This window comes from Pongo abelii, chromosome 3, assembly GCF_028885655.2.
Source record: "Pongo abelii isolate AG06213 chromosome 3, NHGRI_mPonAbe1-v2.0_pri, whole genome shotgun sequence".
NCBI classification, from domain to species: domain Eukaryota; kingdom Metazoa; phylum Chordata; class Mammalia; order Primates; family Hominidae; genus Pongo; species Pongo abelii.
Window position 1 is genome coordinate 63,909,048 of NC_071988.2, and position 19,463 is coordinate 63,928,510.

A 19,463-nucleotide genomic window follows, 5' to 3' on the forward strand; every position below is an offset into this window, starting at 1 on the left:
ATTTTTTTTTGTATTTCATAGTTAAGTTACTTGTAAGTTGGTAAAGATCACACAGATTGTAAGTGGTAGATCTGGGAATAAAATCCAGGCAGTGGCCCCAGAGTCTGTGCACTTAGCTACTACTCTGCTGTAGCATCTGAGTAGCATCTATGGAACACTCAACACATTTGGGGCACTTTGCTAGGTGCCGTACTGTTGGGTTAACCCACAAAAGTCACTCCTTTGCAATGCCAGATAACGAGAGGGTGCTGCACATGGAACAGACTTTCTTTTCTTTTTTTTTTTTACTTTAACAGACTTTGCCATTTTTTTTTGTGAACCTAAGGCACTTCTAAGTGCTGTGTGGGAGGGAATGTGGTAGACTGATTTCATTGAGACTCTGCCAAATTCTGGTCTTGCGGCCATCAAAGACGCATCATTTCCTCCAAGACTTCTAAAGGGGGCTATTACCACGGGCCTGCAGGTTCTGGTTTGCATTCAGAGGAGACACTATCTTCCTAAATGAGACATGGAAGAGGAAGTGTCATGAATTGTAAATAAGGCTGATAGGGAATTGTTTGGTGATGGGGATGGAGAAAAACTGCCCTCTCCAAACCAGTTTCCATCTCCCACCCCTTTATCCAACTCTGCCAGAGTTCATCCTATTTTATTTGCTAAGTTTACTAGCAGGAAGAGAGGAGTTTCTTTAAAGATTCTCTCCTCTCCCCAAATAAATACCTCCCAGATAAATATGAGTGCATCTATACAGTAGAGCACCATGCCAACATTGAAAAGATGGAAAGATGGAGCTTTGTTCGCAGCCAGCTTGGGCAACATAGTGAGACCCTGCCTCTATATAAAAATAAATAAATAAATAAATAAATAAATAAATAAATAAATAAATAAAAGATGGAACTTTAAAGGTTGATGTAGAACGAATCTCCAATGTATATTATAAAGTGAAGGCTGGGCAGGGTGGCTTATGCCTGTAATCCCAGCACTTTGGGAGACTGAGGCAGGAGGATGGACTGAGTCCAGGCATTGGAGACCAGCGTGGGCAACATAGTGAGACCTTGTCTCAGATAAATAAATAAATAAAATTTAAAGGGAAAAAAGCCAAGGCTCAAACAGCATTTATATCAAGCAATTGTGGGAAGAGAAGGGTGACATATCTACATACTTGTGTTTAAGAATCTGCTTGGAAAAAAAAGGAAACATAAAAATGCCTCTGCCAAAAGAAAAGGTTTCACTCTAAACCTTTTTGTGTTTTTCCAAATTTTTTTTTTTGGCCATATACATTCATTATATTTCAGCATTAAAATATTTCACCTGTCAACTTGGAAAAGTAAAAGCGTGAATACAGTAAATATTTAAAAACAGATGAAGATAAGTAACAGGTTACATTAATTGTATACAATCAATCTAGTTTGAATTAGGTGTAGATATAATAATTCTGTGTGTTTATCTTGGTGAAGAATGGTCCTTTAGATTGTCATTAAAAAGCACCTCTGGGAGGTAAGAGACATAGGCATCTGGAAGATTCATATTTAATGAAGTTAGGGGACATTTGATGTCACTCCCCAGGTGTGGGGAGATATGGACAGAAAACCAGAAGGAACGAATGTGGTCAGGAAGGAATTGGAGTTCCCCTCCAAACAGCTGCCACAAGAAGTCCACACACGTGGAGACAGTTGTGCAATTTGGTCACAGAGTGTCCTAGGTGCTTTTGCTTCATTGCTCCTCCACTGAAGCCCGCTGGCAGCTGGCCTCCTTCCCCTGGGCTTAAGGATATCTTGGCTGGAAGCTCTGCTCTGAAAAGGGGCATGGCCAAACTTTCACTAGGGCTCTTCCTTGGGGAACACGATGGACAAAAGCCTTCTAGGCAGGTCACTTCAAACTTGGAGCCGCCAAATATTTTGGGAAACAGCGGGAATGTTGGCGAACTGGGCGAGTGAGTTTTCTGATTAAGAGCAACCAGATTCAGCTTTTTAAACTACAATTATGCTGGTCAAACAAAATACCCTAATACAAAAACCAAAACTACTGGCAGGAGTCGCTGCCAGCTTGCGACCCGGCATACGTGGCTGAGTATCCGCTTCTCCCTTGTGGCTCCAAACTGCTGCAGATTCTCGGACACTTCAGACGCGCGCGATGGCGAAGAGGGTCCTGCACTTTGACGCTCCTGGTGAGGGCGCGGTGCCCCTCGCTGCGCTCCTGGTGATGCTCCCCAAATTTCGGGGACCCGCAAGAGATTAAATCTTGGAGTGGCTGAGCGCCCGTTACCGACTACTTTTTATTTACACCAGAAACAAAGTTGTTGCTCCAGGATGTTCTCTCCTGGGAGACTTGGGGCCCAGCGCAGTCCAGGTGTGTGAGGAAATGGGGAGATGTAAATGGGCTTGGGGAGCTGGAGATCCCCGCCGGGTACCCGGGTGAGGGGCGGGGCTGGCCGCACAGGAGAGCCCCTCCTCCGCCCCGGCCCCGCCCCGCATGGCCCCGCCCCCGCGCTCTAGAGTTTCGGCTCCAGCTCCCACCCGGCACTGAGTCCCGGGACCCCGGGAGAGCAGGCAGTGTGTGGTCGCTGCGTTTCCTCTGCCTGCGCCGGGCATCACTTGCGCGCCGCAGAAAGCCCGTCTGGCAGCCGGGATATCCTCTCCTACTGGCATCCGCAGACGCCCCTGCAGCCGCGGTCGGCGCCCGGGCTCCCTAGCCCTGTGCGCTCAACTGTCCTGCGCTGCGCGGTGCCGCGGGTTCCACCTCCGCACCTCCTTCTCTAGACAGGCGCTGGGAGAAAGAACCGGCTCCCGAGTTCTGGGCATTTCGCCTGGCTCGAGGTGCAGGATGGAGAGCAAGGTGCTGCTGGCCGTCGCCCTGTGGCTCTGCGTGGGGACCCGGGCCGCCTTTGTGGGTAAGGAGCCCACTCTGGAGGAGGAAGGCGGACAGGTCGGGTGAGGGCGGAGAGGACCTGAAAGCCAGATCTAACTTGGAATCGTAGAGCTGGAGAGTTGGACGGGACCTGACACTTTGCGATCTTTCATTTACCAGTGGGGAAACTGAGGCTCAGAGACTGGCCCAAGATTACCCAGCGAGTCTATGGTCGCCTGTGCTCTAGCCCAGTTCCTTTTCCAGGACTCTGGTTTGCGACAGGGACCTCGGCTGGAGCGTGTCCTGAGGTGCAGACACACCCTCAGGCTCTTGGGAGGCAGGGGTGGGAAGGCTCCCGGGGCTGGCAGGCAGGAGGTGCCTCCGCAGGCGGGAACAAGCGGTGAAAAGTTGTCTGGCTGCGCGCAACATCCTAGTCCGGGCCCGGGGAAGGAAACCTTGCAGGAATCTCAGGCCGGGTCTCCCGGATCGCACGGTACACTCGGTTCTGCCTCTTTGCGGGACCCGGCCCGTTGTTGTCTTTATGCTCCAACACACTTGCACACCCACTGTGTGAAATGGGGTCTGGGGCGGAGAGAAACCTTTTATCCTTCCTTGGTGCAGGACGCCGCTCTCCTTGCAGAGCGAAGAAGAGGGGGAATAGGGACTTGTCCTGGGGGTTTGACAGCTTCCCCAAGTGTCTCCAAGTAACAACCAACTGTCCTGCGTAAAGCATTGCACATCTTTCAAAGCGCTGTGGTCCTTGGAGTAAGCGCATAGTCAGAAGTTCAAGCTCCGAAAACCTTTCCTGTGGGCCTTGGTACCTAGCTTTAGTGCCATTCCTTCCTCTCCCTGCCACCTAAAATTTCCGTCTCCTTCAATTAGAACACACACGTTCTTCATGCAATAGCTGTCTGTCTTTTCTTCCTCACTTCCCTTTCTCTCCCCACCCCTTAGATAATATTTCTTTCCTACAGCCAGTTTGCTGATGTCCAGATTTCTACCCTTTGCAGAGTGAGAAAGGGGAAAGGGTCAGAGAAAGAAAAAAAAAAGTCGAATAATTCAGGGAAAAAAATTTCTCACTTCCTAAGACAAGAATCACATGTCTTAAAAGACACTCACACCCACATACAGTACCAAGATCATCTGTCCATGGTTACTGAATTTTCTTTATAATGACTTGTCATGGTCCACCATGGACACTCATCTGTCCCTGACAAGCCCTCTCTCTCCCCCTTTATGGGAAGAGAATGAAGGTCTGGAACATGTGGTTGCTCTGTATTCCACAAAGAAGTGAGTTGCTTTTAAGCCTGGGGTGTTTCCTAGCGCAGTAGTAACGGCAGGCGGGTCGCCCTGAATATAATGGTGAACTTGCCCTTTTGGAGTGCATTACTTGCTTAATTGGATTGGGCTGTAATTGGTGCCATCAAATTCTAGAGACAGAGGCACTGTTGTTTTTCCTTCCCGTCTTTGAGCTGGAAGGGTAACAGTGCACAAATTAATTAATATTGGTTATGGGATTTGAACATAGAAGGGCTTTTTATTAAGTAGTAGCATATGTACCTCTTACAGTTATTTCTTTAGAACTTTCTGAAGAGTCCAGCTCAAGCTTGCCAATGAAAATGAATGAAGTTTAATGGAGCAAAAACAAAAAACAAAAAACGGTGTTGGCCTACAAATATGAATTTGAAGTTATTGAGAGCCTTGTTGAATAGATTTTTGTTGCAAATGTATCTCTAGAATAGTATGGCATTGTCTCAGCTTCCTATGAATGAAGGACATACCTTTTCTTTTTAAAAATATTTGTTACATGGGAAAGTGTGTCTAGAATGTGATCTGTGGCAATAAATTATGAGGGACCTTCAAGAGTTTCTGATTTTGGTAGCCGAGTGGGCACAGCTTATTAAGAGTCATTTTTACTGCCATTTGTTTTCTCATAAGAATGTGCCCAAATAATGGTTTTTTTCTCATTTGGATTGCAGTGTGAATTGTACATCATGTTTTCAGCATCTTTCTCAACCTAGCGTTCCCCAGTCAAATTTGAAATCTGTGTTATCCAAATGAATTGTTTTCATTTTCCTTTTCTTAGACAAAGTAGGACTCCAGGTTTCATTTTGCTTTTAAACATTTTGGCTTTTTGTTTGCCTGTTTTGGGGGCAGTTATTTCTTTCATATTAAAAAGTACTGTGCAGGCTGGGTGCAGTGGCTCATTCCTATAATCCCAGCACTTAGGGAAGCAGAGGCAGGAGGATCGCTTGAGTTCAGGAGTTCAAGAAGTGCCTGGGCAACATAGCGAGACCCCATTGTCTATTTAAAACATAAATGTAATCCCCCTTCCATGCACAAAGTACTGTGCAAATTAATTAAACATGACCACCCAGACCAGCAACTGTCCAAGAGTGGCCCATAGACCATCTGTGGTAGGATAACTTGAAATGCTTGTTAAAATGCAGATTTGTAGACCCAGGGATATTCTGACACAGTCTAAAGTCTTAAGAACAAAACTGCCCTGAACATAAGTCAGTACCAATGCCAATTAATTTCTGAGATATATTGATATAACTTAGTTTCCAGTTTTTTAAAAACCATATTATTGACTTAAAAACCATGATATTGACCAGTTATGTCAGTAACTTATTTTGCACATCTGTGTGGTGTGTGAGAACATGTGCAGTCACTTATTCATTTTGCCTGCATTTGTTCACATTGGGATCCTCAGATTCAATGCATTGGATGTTTGCACTGGATATTTACTTATATTCTCTCTATTTATACCGTCTCATACTTCCTCCTATTTGTTCATACTCTCTTATTTGCCCAGCAAGGTCAATGCCAGTTTAGGCCTAGGGAGTCATTTTTTCTTAGTTGATATGACTTAGAAAGCTTGGGTGCCTGCCTAGCATCAATTACTTTTTTAAAGCTGGTATTTTCTAGGTCTTGATATTTATTAAGACCCTAGCATAGTGGACAATTTTTCTTTCTCTCATGCTTTTTCAACACCTTGTAGCTCTTCACATTTAGTTGACAGAGAATTCAATTATCTTGCTGTAGAGTGACCCATGGTGAGGAATCTATGCCGTCGTACTTTTCTGGCTCTTATCCCTTATAGGTAAAGACAAGTTTCTTATGTCTGAAGCTTGATGTCAGGATGAGTTGAGGGCTTTGATGAATAAGTTCAGATTTCCCAATTGTAATTCATTAGCATTACACTCAAAAAAATTTATATACGTTTTTAAAAAAGGGTAATGCTAATGAATTACAATAGAGAGAAAAGTACATTAGTTTGCATGTATGTGTGAAATTGGGAAAATTTTTCACCAAAAAATTCATATACTTTTTAAAAAAAGGGTACTGCTAATGAATTACAGTAGACAGAAAAATATATTAATTTGCACGTATGTGTAAAATTGGGAAAATTCCACACATACATAAAAGTATATTAATATGCATGTATGTGTGGATTTGGGGAATGTTTTCTCTTCCTCAGTTTCTCTCCCTTCCTTTTAATGTACAGTCTTTATGAGCCATTATTTCAGCTGTGGCAGTTTGGTTACCAGAGGAAGCGCACTAGAAAATTGATAAAGGAAAATGAGACAAGGTCATAGATTCTCTCACTCCCTTCAGGGTACGTAGATGAACTATATAGAAATCCGTCTAAGTGGGATTCGTTAATCAGCAATTTAGTCAAATGTGTACATCCTATGTTTTATAAGAAATGTCAGTGGGTCCTTTCCCAAGGGAGTGAGATCATCAGATGAAGGTTCATTTGGTTTCAATGTCCCATATCCTTTTGTAAGACCTTGAAGTTGGCAATGCAGGAAAACAGGAACTCCACCCTAGCTCCATGAATTGCAGAACTGTTGTGTTGGTTTATGACCATCTGCCCATTCTTCCTGTTATGACACAGCTTGTGAACTTTTACTGAGAATGGTGAAAAGTAAATTCCCAGTTTTATACAATGAATTGCTGAAGAGGCCTTTTAAAGTATAGAGTATGCATTGTTTATGGAAGGTGTTTCCTATTAGGTCTAACTCAGTGGCAACTACATTCATTTATTTAATTTGTTTCTAGGTTTGCCTAGTGTTTCTCTTGATCTGCCCAGGCTCAGCATACAAAAAGACATACTTACAATTAAGGCTAATACAACTCTTCAAATTACTTGCAGGTAAGGATTCATTCTAGATCTAGATTTCTTGTGTTAAGTAACTGATTGTTTATTGAGTAGAAATAATTTCCAGTAGAGCAGAATTATAATAGAGCTTGTAGTAATTGTTCATAAGTGGTGAGGTTCTAAGAACTGATATAATAATGGAAAATGAGAAGAATTTTCTCTCAAAAATTCTGTACAATTTTGCTGGTGTTTTTATACTATTCTCTGCCAACATGCATACACACACACACACACACGCACACAAAAACACACACACACCCACATTCCAATAACCAGTACAGCCACCTGGCATATAGTAGACATACGCTCAATAAATATGAATGAATAAATGAAGTTGAGGGCATACATTTAAGGAATAGAGTTGAAAAAATTGGGGACTATATTTATTATGCTCAGTATGATTCTTGAACATCTTATTATCCCTTTCCAAAAACTTTGCTTTATAAGAAATTTATTACTGTAATTACTTAGGCAGTAATATTTAATAGCAATTTAATATTTAGTGGGTAATATTACTGAGCGCATGATCTACATAAATAATGGACTTCAGGCTCTGCCTTGATATTCTGGAATGCATCTTTCCCCATTTGCTAGCAAGAAGTCATGCTATTGATTTTTGATAACTGGAGAAGTAGACTTCTTTGTCAAGAAGAAGAGGCCTTTAAATTTTGCCTTTCAGCCCTTACCCCAGGATGAAAGATAGAAGACCCTTGGGTTTAACATAGTGGTCACACATGAAAGGCATGGAGCCTTCTCGGGACCTGTGTGTTTTTGGTAGAGACTGTGACAAGTGGAGGTGATGTTACCCTCCTGGAAGAGTGCTGGGGGTCCACAAAGGACCATGGGTAGCTTATTGCTATTGCTTCATACTTGTCGAGTACTAAGCATTAAACCGAATGACATACATCTATTTTAGACTGCAGTATAAAGAACATCCTAGCCCCTTTCCAATACCCAGCCCTTGGGAAAAAACACAGTAGCAGGTGCTGTTTCTCTAGCTTTACTTCTTTAAGACACATTTCCCATTAGATTTTCCTTTTACCGACCCTCGATAACAAGATTATTTGAAATCCCCAAGGATCCCATGCTCCCTTTTTAAAACTCTGCATAAACATTTCTTATGTTCTGAAAAAAACCATAGAGTGTGTTAAAAGTAACTTCATTGATTTAGCTGCAACTTCCTGGAAATTTTAAGTTCTTTGAATGAAGGGCCAATAATGTTACATTCTTCTTGATGTTGACTATCTTCTTATCTTCCTTGGGGCCTTGTAGAGCAATGCTGCAGTACAAGCCATCTATGTTTTAATGGGAGGTCCTTACAAGGTCCTGAGGGACTCTTACTTGCACCTCCTTCCTTCCTAACCTCACTTCTTACTCCCCTTTGCTCACTCTTACCTGGCTGCTCTGGCTTCCTGGCTGTTCCCTTAATACTCCAGATATGAACCTGCTCCAGGGCCTTTCCATGTGCTGTTTTTGCTCCTGTAATACTGCTCTTCATGATGTTCCTATGGCTAGCTTTAACAAGACCACCTCCTGCAAAATTCTTTACCCTTTTCTTTGCATCTTCTATATTTTTCTCCATAGTACTAAACACCATCTTTTATACAATAAACTTTACTTACTTTTTAATTGCCTGTTTTCTCCAGTTAGACTGAGGTTCCATAAAGGCATTGTTGTCTGATTTGTTCACTGCTCTTTCTCTAGTCCTTAACAAGTTTGGCACATAGTAGATGCTTAATAGATATTTGTTGAAAGAAAGAATGCATTAATTAATGGAAAACTCAGGAATCTCTATAAGTGACTTCTGAAGCTGAGTTTATAACTTTTCATCATATGTCAATCCGACTTGTTGGTAGAAGACTTTGTTTTTTTTTCTGTTTTTTTTTTTTTTTTTTGAGACAGGGTTGCCTTCTTGCCCAGGCTGAAGTGCAGTGGCATGATTTTGGCTCACTGCAACCTCCACCTCCCAGGTTCAAGCAATTCTCATGCCTCAGCCTCCTGAGTAGCTGGGATTACAGGCATGCGCCACCACACCTGGTTCATTTTTGTATTTTTAGTAGAGGCAGGGTTTTACCATGTTGCCCAGCCTGGTCTCGAACTTCTGGCCTCAGGTGATCCACCCGCCTTGGCCTCCCAAAGTGCTGGGATTACAGGCATAAGCCACCATGCCTGGCTGTTAGAAGACTTTGACTGTGTCTGTTGAAGAGTTTATTTAAGTTTCAAAACCAAATTTTCTCTTTTCTTAGAAATAGCCTCACAGTCTGGCACTTCATATTAATACCTCCCTGAAATTAATTTTTCAGGGGACAGAGGGACTTGGACTGGCTTTGGCCCAATAATCAGAGTGGCAGTGAGCAAAGGGTGGAGGTGACTGAGTGCAGCGATGGCCTCTTCTGTAAGACACTCACAATTCCAAAAGTGATCGGAAATGACACTGGAGCCTACAAGTGCTTCTACCGGGAAACTGACTTGGCCTCGGTCATTTATGTCTATGTTCAAGGTAAGTGGTGAAATAAAATTCATTTCCCACATCTCTTTACCAGTTATGAAAGACAATAGGCTCAAAGAAGAATTGAGCACAACAAAGGGCTTGCTCTAAAGGCTGTTTGCCAAGAGGAATACACAAAATTCTTCTCTCCTGAGGCTTTCTCTGAGAAACAAGACTCATTGATTCTGGAGCTTGGGCCGTGTTACCTCTCTTTTGCCCAGTTAGTTTGGGTCTGATCTTTGTTTCCAAGGTAAATCTGTGTTCACTATTGGCCATTGAGACTTATAAAAAGTCTTCTTATGTTTGAGAAGAAAACCTAAAATTCTTGAAATAGAGGAAGATTTGGGAGTGAATTATGGAGAAATTTCTGTGGAGAGATAAGTTATCTACAGCAGAGTAGGAGATTTTCCCAAGAATGCATAGGAAAACATTTTTTGCCAAGGGCTCTGGAGTTTTTTGCACATAGGAACTTTTTTTCTTACTAGTACTTCATAAAAAACAATTCCCATACTCATGTGCAAATAAAGACATTGCTTCAGACTCTTTTCAGGACAATGTTTCTTTGCTTTGCTTGTTTGGTCTGAGATCTTGGATGATATGCTGTATCTTTCTAGGATGTGCAGTTTGGGATTGATATTATGAAGGCTGACTTAACATCCATAGAGTATAAAATAAGTGTCACACATATTCTGCATTTATGATGAGTTATGCATTCTTTTGTGTTTCAAAAATCTTACACTATCTTATTTTTTCTGTGAAAACCTGACAACTAATGAGATCCCTATGATATAAATTTAAGTAATGTAAGGGCTACATCATAGTTTGCTTGGATGTACCAAATATTTTTCTTTTCAGTGAAGATAAACAGACATTTTATGTATTTACGTATATGCCTTTTTACATCCCAGAGTATTTGAGACAGGTGAAGATGACTTAGACTTTTTTCCCAGAAGCAGCTTTTACAGGGCAAGAATTTCATCAGCTTTGGGAAACACACTTGCATATCTCTGCTTACATTTCAGTAGTGTAATATGGTCAGTGCAATGAAAAAGTGGAGACCACATCAAAATAACCTATGCCACTGGATTCACAATGTTTGAGAAATATCTTTGCCCAGAGTAAGCACTGTCCAAGATAGAATTCTGTGCTCTCCTCCTTCCCTCCACAAGATTTGAAAGAGACAAGGCTCACATCTTGGAGAATTTCTGGCTCCTTTTGACCTGGCAGTCTTGAGAGATGCAGCTCGGTCAGAAGATTGCAAGGATTTCCTGCTTTCAGCCTGTCTAGAAATACTACAAGATGAACCTCCCCATATCTCATTATTTACTTCTTCCTAAGTCAGGAAACTTGGAGACATGTGAAAATTCATTTCATGAGTTTCAGTAAATATTTTATTTTGAGAGGCTGGGTGGTTGTTTGGGTTTCTTTTGTTTATTTCCTTTTTTTGAGATACCGAAATAGAATTGATTTACTAAATAGGTTTAGTCTTACGTCAAAGGGTTAATTTAGCCTCCAAAGGCTTGCTCTGTAAGCAAGTTATGTAATATTTCATAACATGTGGATGAAAGGTAGGCAATATTAAGAAGTGGCAATCCCTAGCACTGTTTATTGGTACACTGCCTGTCTTTGGGTATACCATTAAATTCTGCTTCCTGTCTAAGCCTAAAGTTCTAGGAGTTGGGCTGTCCAAGATTTTGGCCATGAAGTTAAACAATGGGAAAGGAAACACTGAAGTATTCTCTATGGATAGGTGTTTAATGTCCCCTCTGGTCCCCACCTTACTTCCCTAGTCTTCTGACCCTATTCTCTTCAGCAATGGATGGAGCCAGGAAGTGAGCCCTGGCCTTATAAGATAATGGCTATGGCATGTGGTGGGCTAGATTGGCTGCTTTTCTGTGCTTTCCAGCTGGGAAGGAAATCAAACTTCTGCTGTTGCAGGGAATTAGCTGCCTTTGTCCCCTGTGGTTTAATTAACTCTTTCTTCACTTTGACTGACTATTATGAAGCACTCTGAAAATGCTTGATCAGATGTGTTGGGCATAGCAATGTGAAATTTTATCTCTCTGAGATTTCAAGCATGACTCCACACCACATCATCTCTATCTCTGGGGAATGGACTAGGTTTCCAGCAGCGTGTTAACATTGTATGAGTAATGTTTGAATGGCCTTGAAATCTTTTTTTTTTTTTTTTTGAGACAGAGTTTCGCTCTTGTTGCCCAGGCTGAAGTGCAGTCATGCTATCTCAGCTCACTGCAACTTCTGCCCCCCTGGTTCAAACAATTCTCCTGCCTCAGCCTCTGAAATAACTGGGACTACAGGCGCGTGCCATCATGCCTGGCTAATTTTTTGTATTTTTCATAGAGATGGGGTTTTGCCATGTTGGCCAGGCTGTTCTCAAACTCCTGACCTCAAGTGATCCACCTGCCTCAGCCTCCCAAAGTGCTGGGATTACAGGCGTGAGCCACTGAACCCGGTCAGAATCTCTTCAGTTTTCTTCTCAGTCTTTGGAATGGTGACTTTTCAAATGTTTGTCATTGAAGATATCAATGACTGCTAAATGTTAAACTAAGTGCAAAAACAATTAAACATGGTTTTAGAAAGAATCATATCCCTAGTCTTTAGAATCTTAAAATGCTCATATGAATGGTCCTCTTGAATAACCAAATTCAAAAATGTTAGCTGTTTCCTGTTAATCTAAAGATCCTTTGGGATCCATTCATTTATTTTAATGGAATTTACATTACTTACCTAAAGAGAGAGCACAAGTATTTTAAACATCAGTAAAACTTGTCGGTAAAGTGTATAGATTTAACTTTAAATTTTAAAGTAAATATTATCCTTCATTTTGAAAAAATTATAATGATTAATCTTTTAAAATGTGAAATCTAAAAATATATTCTACTTGACAGTAAACTTTGTGAAAGGAGTTAATCTCAATTGGGAGTTTTTTTCAAAATTTTTATACACACAAATATATACACATGCATGTGCACACACACACACACAAACCCTCCTGTAGCACAGATATCTATCAGCAGAATAATCTGTGGATGCCTTTGCTTGTGTGAGGTGTCACTTCCAGTCATTCACTTGTTTAGTTAGAGTTTAGGAACCTGAAAAATGACCAACTTTTCTAGTAAATACTATTAACTCATTAATAAAACTAAATTTTCTTCTAGATTACAGATCTCCATTTATTGCTTCTGTTAGTGACCAACATGGAGTCGTGTACATTACAGAGAACAAAAACAAAACTGTGGTGATTCCATGTCTCGGGTCCATTTCAAATCTCAACGTGTCACTTTGTGCAGTAAGTTGCATCTCCTCCAATCGTCTGTTAAGTTTTTATAATTTTAAGCTAATATTAAGATGGGTAGCCTGTTTATAATATTCACAATGAGTTTTAAGGATCCTTTAGGAAGGGTCAAATGCAATGAATAAAACTAATTAGTATTCTTAAAAATAAGATGAATTCTTCAGTGATCATTGTACATGGCTCTCATTTTTGGTACTGGATTAAATATTTGATATGTCTTTTTATTACCCAGAGGTACCCAGAAAAGAGATTTGTTCCTGATGGAAACAGAATTTCCTGGGACAGCAAGAAGGGCTTTACTATTCCCAGCTACATGATCAGCTATGCTGGCATGGTCTTCTGTGAAGCAAAAATTAATGATGAAAGTTACCAGTCTATTATGTACATAGTTGTCGTTGTAGGTAAGAGGAAAGTTCCTTTCCATATCATTAATAACATATCCTTGTATTAATATCTTGGAGATAACGACATACAGTGAAGAAGGATATTGAAAAGTATAGGAACTCAGGATATGGTGTTGGGCAATTCATCTGCTCTTCTCTACCAAATAAACCCATGTGCAATTGAGGTTGTCTCTTTTCTTGCCAAGATCAAGGAAGAAAAAGAAAACTTTTTTAAAAAAGGATGAAAACGAATGGTATTACTCAAGCACATTTTATGAAGAATTCAGTGTTCAGAGCATTGCTTGCTATCAATTATTTCAATTATGCCTATTTTATGGAAACTTCAGCAATTTGCTAAAGCTAGCCCTACTGGCCTAGGGCTACTGACCACTGAAAGTTTACTACTTTTCTATCCACTGGGTTACAACATCTTTGAGATCTGCGAAGGTAGTGCTTTGTAAACCTCTGTTGGCCATTTTCCTGGGAGCTACCAAGTATTGGTGAGGCCTGCAGGGAAAAACAATGTGGCATGTTTTAAAGTTGCATTACTTTAAAAAATAAACCTGTGCAAAGTTATAGGCTTATTTTCTCTTTCATGTTCTGTTTTTTCAATTTACTTGCTCTAGGGTATAGGATTTATGATGTGGTTCTGAGTCCGTCTCACGGAATTGAACTATCTGTTGGAGAAAAGCTTGTCTTAAATTGTACAGCAAGAACTGAACTAAATGTGGGGATTGACTTCAACTGGGAATACCCTTCTTCGAAGGTAACGCTAATGATTCAAAGCCAGACCTCCAAACACTTAGATAATAAGCCCCAATGACGTTTGCTTGAGAGATAGGGGCCTCTTTGGCCAGATAAAATTTAAGAGCCTTAAACACACACACACCCACCCACACACACACACACACACACACACACAATTTAAGGGAATTGCAGAACAGATAGCACCCACAAAAAGGTGAAATACCAGGAATTTTGTCCTATTCTGCAATAGCCAGGCTATGAATATTAGTTTTCTCTAGGTGATTACATCTTTCCACATTATGTCATTTCTCTGTTCTCCAAAGTTTTTGATCTACATTCCTTTTAAGGGAATTTCCCTTTAAGAGGTGGCATGAGATACACTGCTCCTTAAACAGTGGTCACATTTACTTGTGTTTCTGCAGTTTATATCCATCTCACTTTCACCATGTGAGGTTTTAAAAATCCTAATTCAGTTGGTTCCATTTATTTCTCCTGAAACAAAATATATTTGTTGTCTGCATGAGGTTAAAAGTTCTGGTGTCCCTGTTTTTAGCATTAAATAATGTTTACCAAAGGCCAGATTTAATTCTGTGTGTTACTAGAAGGTATTGGGTAATGTTATATGCTGTGCTTTGGAAGTTCAGTCAACTCTTTTTTCAGCATCAGCATAAGAAACTTGTAAACCGAGACCTAAAAACCCAGTCTGGGAGTGAGATGAAGAAATTTTTGAGCACCTTAACTATAGATGGTGTAACCCGGAGTGACCAAGGATTGTACACCTGTGCAGCGTCCAGTGGGCTGATGACCAAGAAGAACAGCACTTTTGTCAGGGTCCATGGTAAGCTATGGTCTCCTTGGAAATTATTCTGTGCCTTGACAAGTGAGATAATTTAAATAAATTTAGGTCACTTAGTGATTCCTATTTTGTTCATTCAGAAGATAGTTTCTAGTTCTTCTTGTTAGGGAGGCCACATGATCTAGAGGTCAAGAGCGTAGCTTTGTAGTCAGGAACTTGGGTTCAAACCTCAACTTTAAAGATGAGATGTGCTGATATATAGTGAGAGTTCACTTAGTATTACTTATTATAGTTATTGCTGCTATTAGGATTGTTACTATGATAAATAGTATTAGCTAAGGTAGTTTTTAAATTTTCATTTTATTGCAAGGCTAAGAGGCCTACTTGAATAAGCATGAGCTTTGCAAACTGGGGAAACATTTAGCAATATACAGTTGACCTGTGAACAACTCAGGGATTGGGGGAACTCAGGGGAGTTCCCCTAACTTTCCCTCCTCTGCAGTCAAAAATCCATTTATAGGCTGGGCGCGGTGGCTCATGCCTGTAATCCCAGCACTTTGGGTGTCTGAGGTGGGTGGATCACCTGAGATCAGGAGTTCGAAACCAGCCTGGTCAACATGGTGGAACCCCATCTCTACTAAAAATCCAAAAAATTATCCTGGTGTGGTGGTGGGAGCTTGTAATCCCAGCTACTCAGGAGGCTGAGGCAGGAGAATTTCTTGAACCCAGGAGGTGGAGGTTGCAGTGAGCTGAGATCGTGCCATTGTACCCCAGCCTGGGCAACAAGTGTGAAACTCCTTCTCAAAAAAAAAAAAAAAAAAAAATCAAGGTATAACTTTTGGCTTCCACAAAACGTAACTAATGGCCTACTGTTGAATGGAAGCCTTACTGATAACATAAACAGTCAATTAACACATATTTTTTATGTTATATGTATTATATACTGTATTCTTCCAATAAAGCTAGAGAAAAGAAAATGTTATTAAGAAAACTGTAAGGAAGAGAAAATATATTTACTATTCATTAAGTGTAAGTGGATCATCATAAAGGTCTTCATCCTTGTCTTCACGTTGAGTAGGCTGAGGAAAAGGGGGAAGAGGAGGGGGTGGTTTCGCTGTCTCGGGTGGCAGAGGTGGAAGAAAATCTGCTTATAAGTGGACTCATGTAGTTCAAATTTGTGTTATTTAAGGGTCAACTGTAATTGAACTAGAATTAAATTGAACTGGCCTTGAGTAAATCACCTTAATTTTTTGTTTATTCTCTTTCATTTACATAAATGTCTGAGTTTACATGGCAATTTGTGTGGCATCCTACTTATAAGCCTTGGAAAGGATTTTGGAGTTTATATTATGAGAATGCATCAATACAGTGAAATTTTAAAAATACCTTAGATAATGCTATTTATTAGAGTTGTAATCATAAAAGTGGCAACAACTATAAGAAGTATGATTTAGTGAGCACTTACTTTATTAGCTCATCTCATCTTTGAATCTGAGATTGGAACTCAAGTTCCTGACTACAAAGCTATGCTCTTGACCTCTAGGTCATGTGGCATCCCTAGCAAGAACTTGAAAATTTCTTCTGAATGAACGAAATAGAAATCACTAAGTGTCCTAAATTTATTTAAATTATTTCACTTGCCAAGATGCACTTGTCAAAATACACAGAGAGAGATGTGCTCTGGCTTATGTTTTTATAGAATTACTCTTGTTCTCCAGAATACTTCAGAGAAATAGGGGCAGAAGTAAGGAGGTCAGTTGGGAGGCTAATTGCAGTTATCCAGGTGAGAGTTGAGGGGTGGCTTAGACAAGGGTAGTTGAGGTGGAGGTAGTGAGAAGTGATCTGCTTCTGGATATATTTTGAAGGTAGAGTCAACACGGTCTGCTGATCAATTCATTGGTTGTGGAGTATAAGAGAAAAAGAGTGGAAGATGACTCGAGCATTAGCATGAGCAACTGAGTAAATGGTGGTGTTATTTACTGAGATGGCAAAGATCGAGAAGGCAGTGAGATTTAGGGAAACAGTGTTAGATATGTTTATCTGGAGATGCCTGTTAAACATCCAAGTGGAGATATTTAATATATCAACCTGGAACCCAGAGGAGTCAGGGCAGAAGATAACACATTTAGCAGGTACGTGAATGATACTTTAAACCTGAGGCTAGAGGAAGGTGTAAATAAAGAGGAGGTCTGAGGACTGAGTCCTGGGGCCTCATGGTGGAAGAGGTGTGTGGAGGCTGTCATGGGAGTGGAGGAGAAGGAGCACCCAAGCATCCCTGGGGGACTTAGAGAAAGCTGCACAGAGGAGCAAGTGTTTGAGTTGAGACTTGAGCAATCACTAGGCTTGTGGGAGTGCACTAGTGGGGAGAGAAAAGCAAATGCAAACACAGGAGGTGTGGGAGAAACACGGGAGGTGTGGGAGAAGCTGAAAAGTGACCCACTGAAAGGTAGTACAGGAAATCTTGGAACTGCAGCTACTCAGACCCTCAAGGTCTTTGACGTTTCACTTGAAATGAAAAACTAAACCAAATGACCATTTACAGTAAGTTGACTTTTTTTTTTAATTCTCTTCCAGAAAAACCTTTTGTTGCTTTTGGAAGTGGCATGGAATCTCTGGTGGAAGCCACGGTGGGGGAGCGTGTCAGAATCCCTGTGAAGTACCTTGGTTACCCACCCCCAGAAATAAAATGGTAACTACTGGAAATAAATGCAAAGCATCATTTCATGTGAGAGCAAATCCTTTGACTATACTAATTCCTGAGAATTCTTTTTCATAGGTATAAAAATGGAATACCCCTTGAGTCCAATCACACAATTAAAGCGGGGCATGTACTGACGATTATGGAAGTGAGTGAAAGAGACACAGGGAATTACACTGTCATCCTTACCAATCCCATTTCAAAGGAGAAGCAGAGCCACGTGGTCTCTCTGGTTGTGTATGGTGAGTCCATTCAATTTTCCTCTCTGCCCAAGATTTATTATGATACATTTTCTTCCAAATCAGCCAAGCCACCATTCCTCTGCCTCCTGCTGCTTCACTCACATCATGGCTGGGCCTGTGTACAAAAGTCATCTGGCATGGTGAAGCTGAAGTGAAACGTAGGACTCTGTGCTCTGGCCATGTTTGTTTAAGAGGCCATGTAAATGAGCTTTGTGGTAGTCAAATGCAAGATTAAGGTAGTGATACCCTCGATAGTTAAATGTTGTGAAATAAGAATGCCCACAGGGACAGTTGTCAAGCTAAGTTATACTACCATGTTCCCCTCTCACGGAATTGCCCACCTGGTACACAGATGTGTAAGACCCTTCTCCTTAGATTTTGTGCAAAGCTTCTAGTTTGATATTGTAGTTGATGTATCAGAGATGTACAGGCACATTCCAACTCTGAAGGCTTTTGAAGTTGACACTGTTGGCTTGGTTGGGAGCTTTTTTTTTTTCCTTTTTGACAGGAGTTCAGGATCTGATTTTGAGTCTGTAAAGGAAAGATAGTAAGTTTTTGATTTAAAGATAATTTGAACTTTGTTTTCTGAAACTGAAAGGTACAAATAAGTGGTTGGAATGGAGTGGGGAGAAGGGTGCCATGGTCAAGTGAGTGTGAGAGGTGCTAAGGTGATGTGTAGATGTGTAACAGGTTTCTTTATTGCAGGACTTCTCAGAACCTTTTATATGCTAATATATATTGGTATTCTCCAGGAGGACAGACATAGAGTATTCAAGGTTTAACAAACCTGTTTGACCAGAGCACCTTTTTTCCCCTGAGCAAATTCATTAATCTCTCACTCCAAACAGTTTGAGAAATGCTACTCTGTTGTAATTCTTTGTTCCCCCTTCTGGTACGGCATATTAAAACTTTGGGATATTTTCCCATGATATTAAGGTGCTTCCCTACGTGTCCTGATACTCTTCTGTAGGCCGCTGAACTTGGCTTTATTATTCTTTTTCAGGGAATATTTTAAAGATAGGCTGGGTGCCGTGGTTTGCATGTGTAATCCCAGCACTTTGGGAGGCCGAGGCGGATGGATCACCTGAGGTCAGGAGTTCGAGACCAGCCTGGCCAACATGATGAAAACCCGTCTGTACTAAAAATATAAAAATTAGCCAGGCGTGGTGGTGGGCACCTGTAATCCCAGCTACTTGGGAGGCTGAGGCAGGAGAATCACTTGAACCCAGGAGGCGGAGGTTGCAGTGAGCCGAGATCGCACCATTGTATTCCAGCCTGGGCGACAAGAGCAAAACTCCGTCTCAAAAAAAAAAAGTAAACAGGTTCCAAAAAGGTTGCTTAGAAGCAGCATAGGTGTAGGGGACTGGGAAGAGGAGAAACTGGAAAGTGTATAAGTAGGATGGGAGGAGGAAATGAACAGGAAATAAAAACAAAACACGGACAGCAAATAGCCCATTTTATCAGTTCATGAAGCCACTAAATATTTTATTCACTTTAGCAAATTCTCTGCTATATGAAATAAACATAAAAAAGAAGTCAAGTCTTGAAAGCATAATCTGAGGCTTTAGGTTGACAGTAATAAGGAAATAGTTTTGACTTTGGAGTCAAAAAAGAAAGAAAGGAAAAAGGGAGAGAAGAAAGAAGGAAGTGAGAGAAGGGAGAAGGAAGAAAGGGGAAGAGGGAAAGGGAATGGAGAGGGAGGGAGGGAGGAAAAGGGAGAGAGAATGAAAAACTCAGCTGATGGTGGCAGGAATGCATTCTCTAAAGATTTACACCTTCCT

At 41.0% G+C, this 19,463-nt stretch overlaps 1 protein-coding gene across 1 annotated transcript in view; it reads left to right on the plus strand.

Moving 5' to 3' along the window:
- The first annotated feature begins 2,518 nt into the window (after positions 1-2,518).
- Positions 2,519-19,463, plus strand: part of KDR (kinase insert domain receptor) — a 47,116-nt gene continuing 30,171 nt past the window's right edge. Inside the window, exons 1-9 of the mRNA XM_002814785.4 lie at positions 2,519-2,887; positions 6,913-7,006; positions 9,316-9,512; positions 12,680-12,810; positions 13,049-13,217; positions 13,826-13,965; positions 14,607-14,784; positions 17,317-17,431; positions 17,519-17,682. Coding sequence (XP_002814831.1) covers positions 2,821-2,887; positions 6,913-7,006; positions 9,316-9,512; positions 12,680-12,810; positions 13,049-13,217; positions 13,826-13,965; positions 14,607-14,784; positions 17,317-17,431; positions 17,519-17,682 — 1,255 coding nt within the window. The 5' untranslated portion in view covers positions 2,519-2,820. The remainder of the gene's footprint in view (positions 2,888-6,912; positions 7,007-9,315; positions 9,513-12,679; positions 12,811-13,048; positions 13,218-13,825; positions 13,966-14,606; positions 14,785-17,316; positions 17,432-17,518; positions 17,683-19,463) is intronic.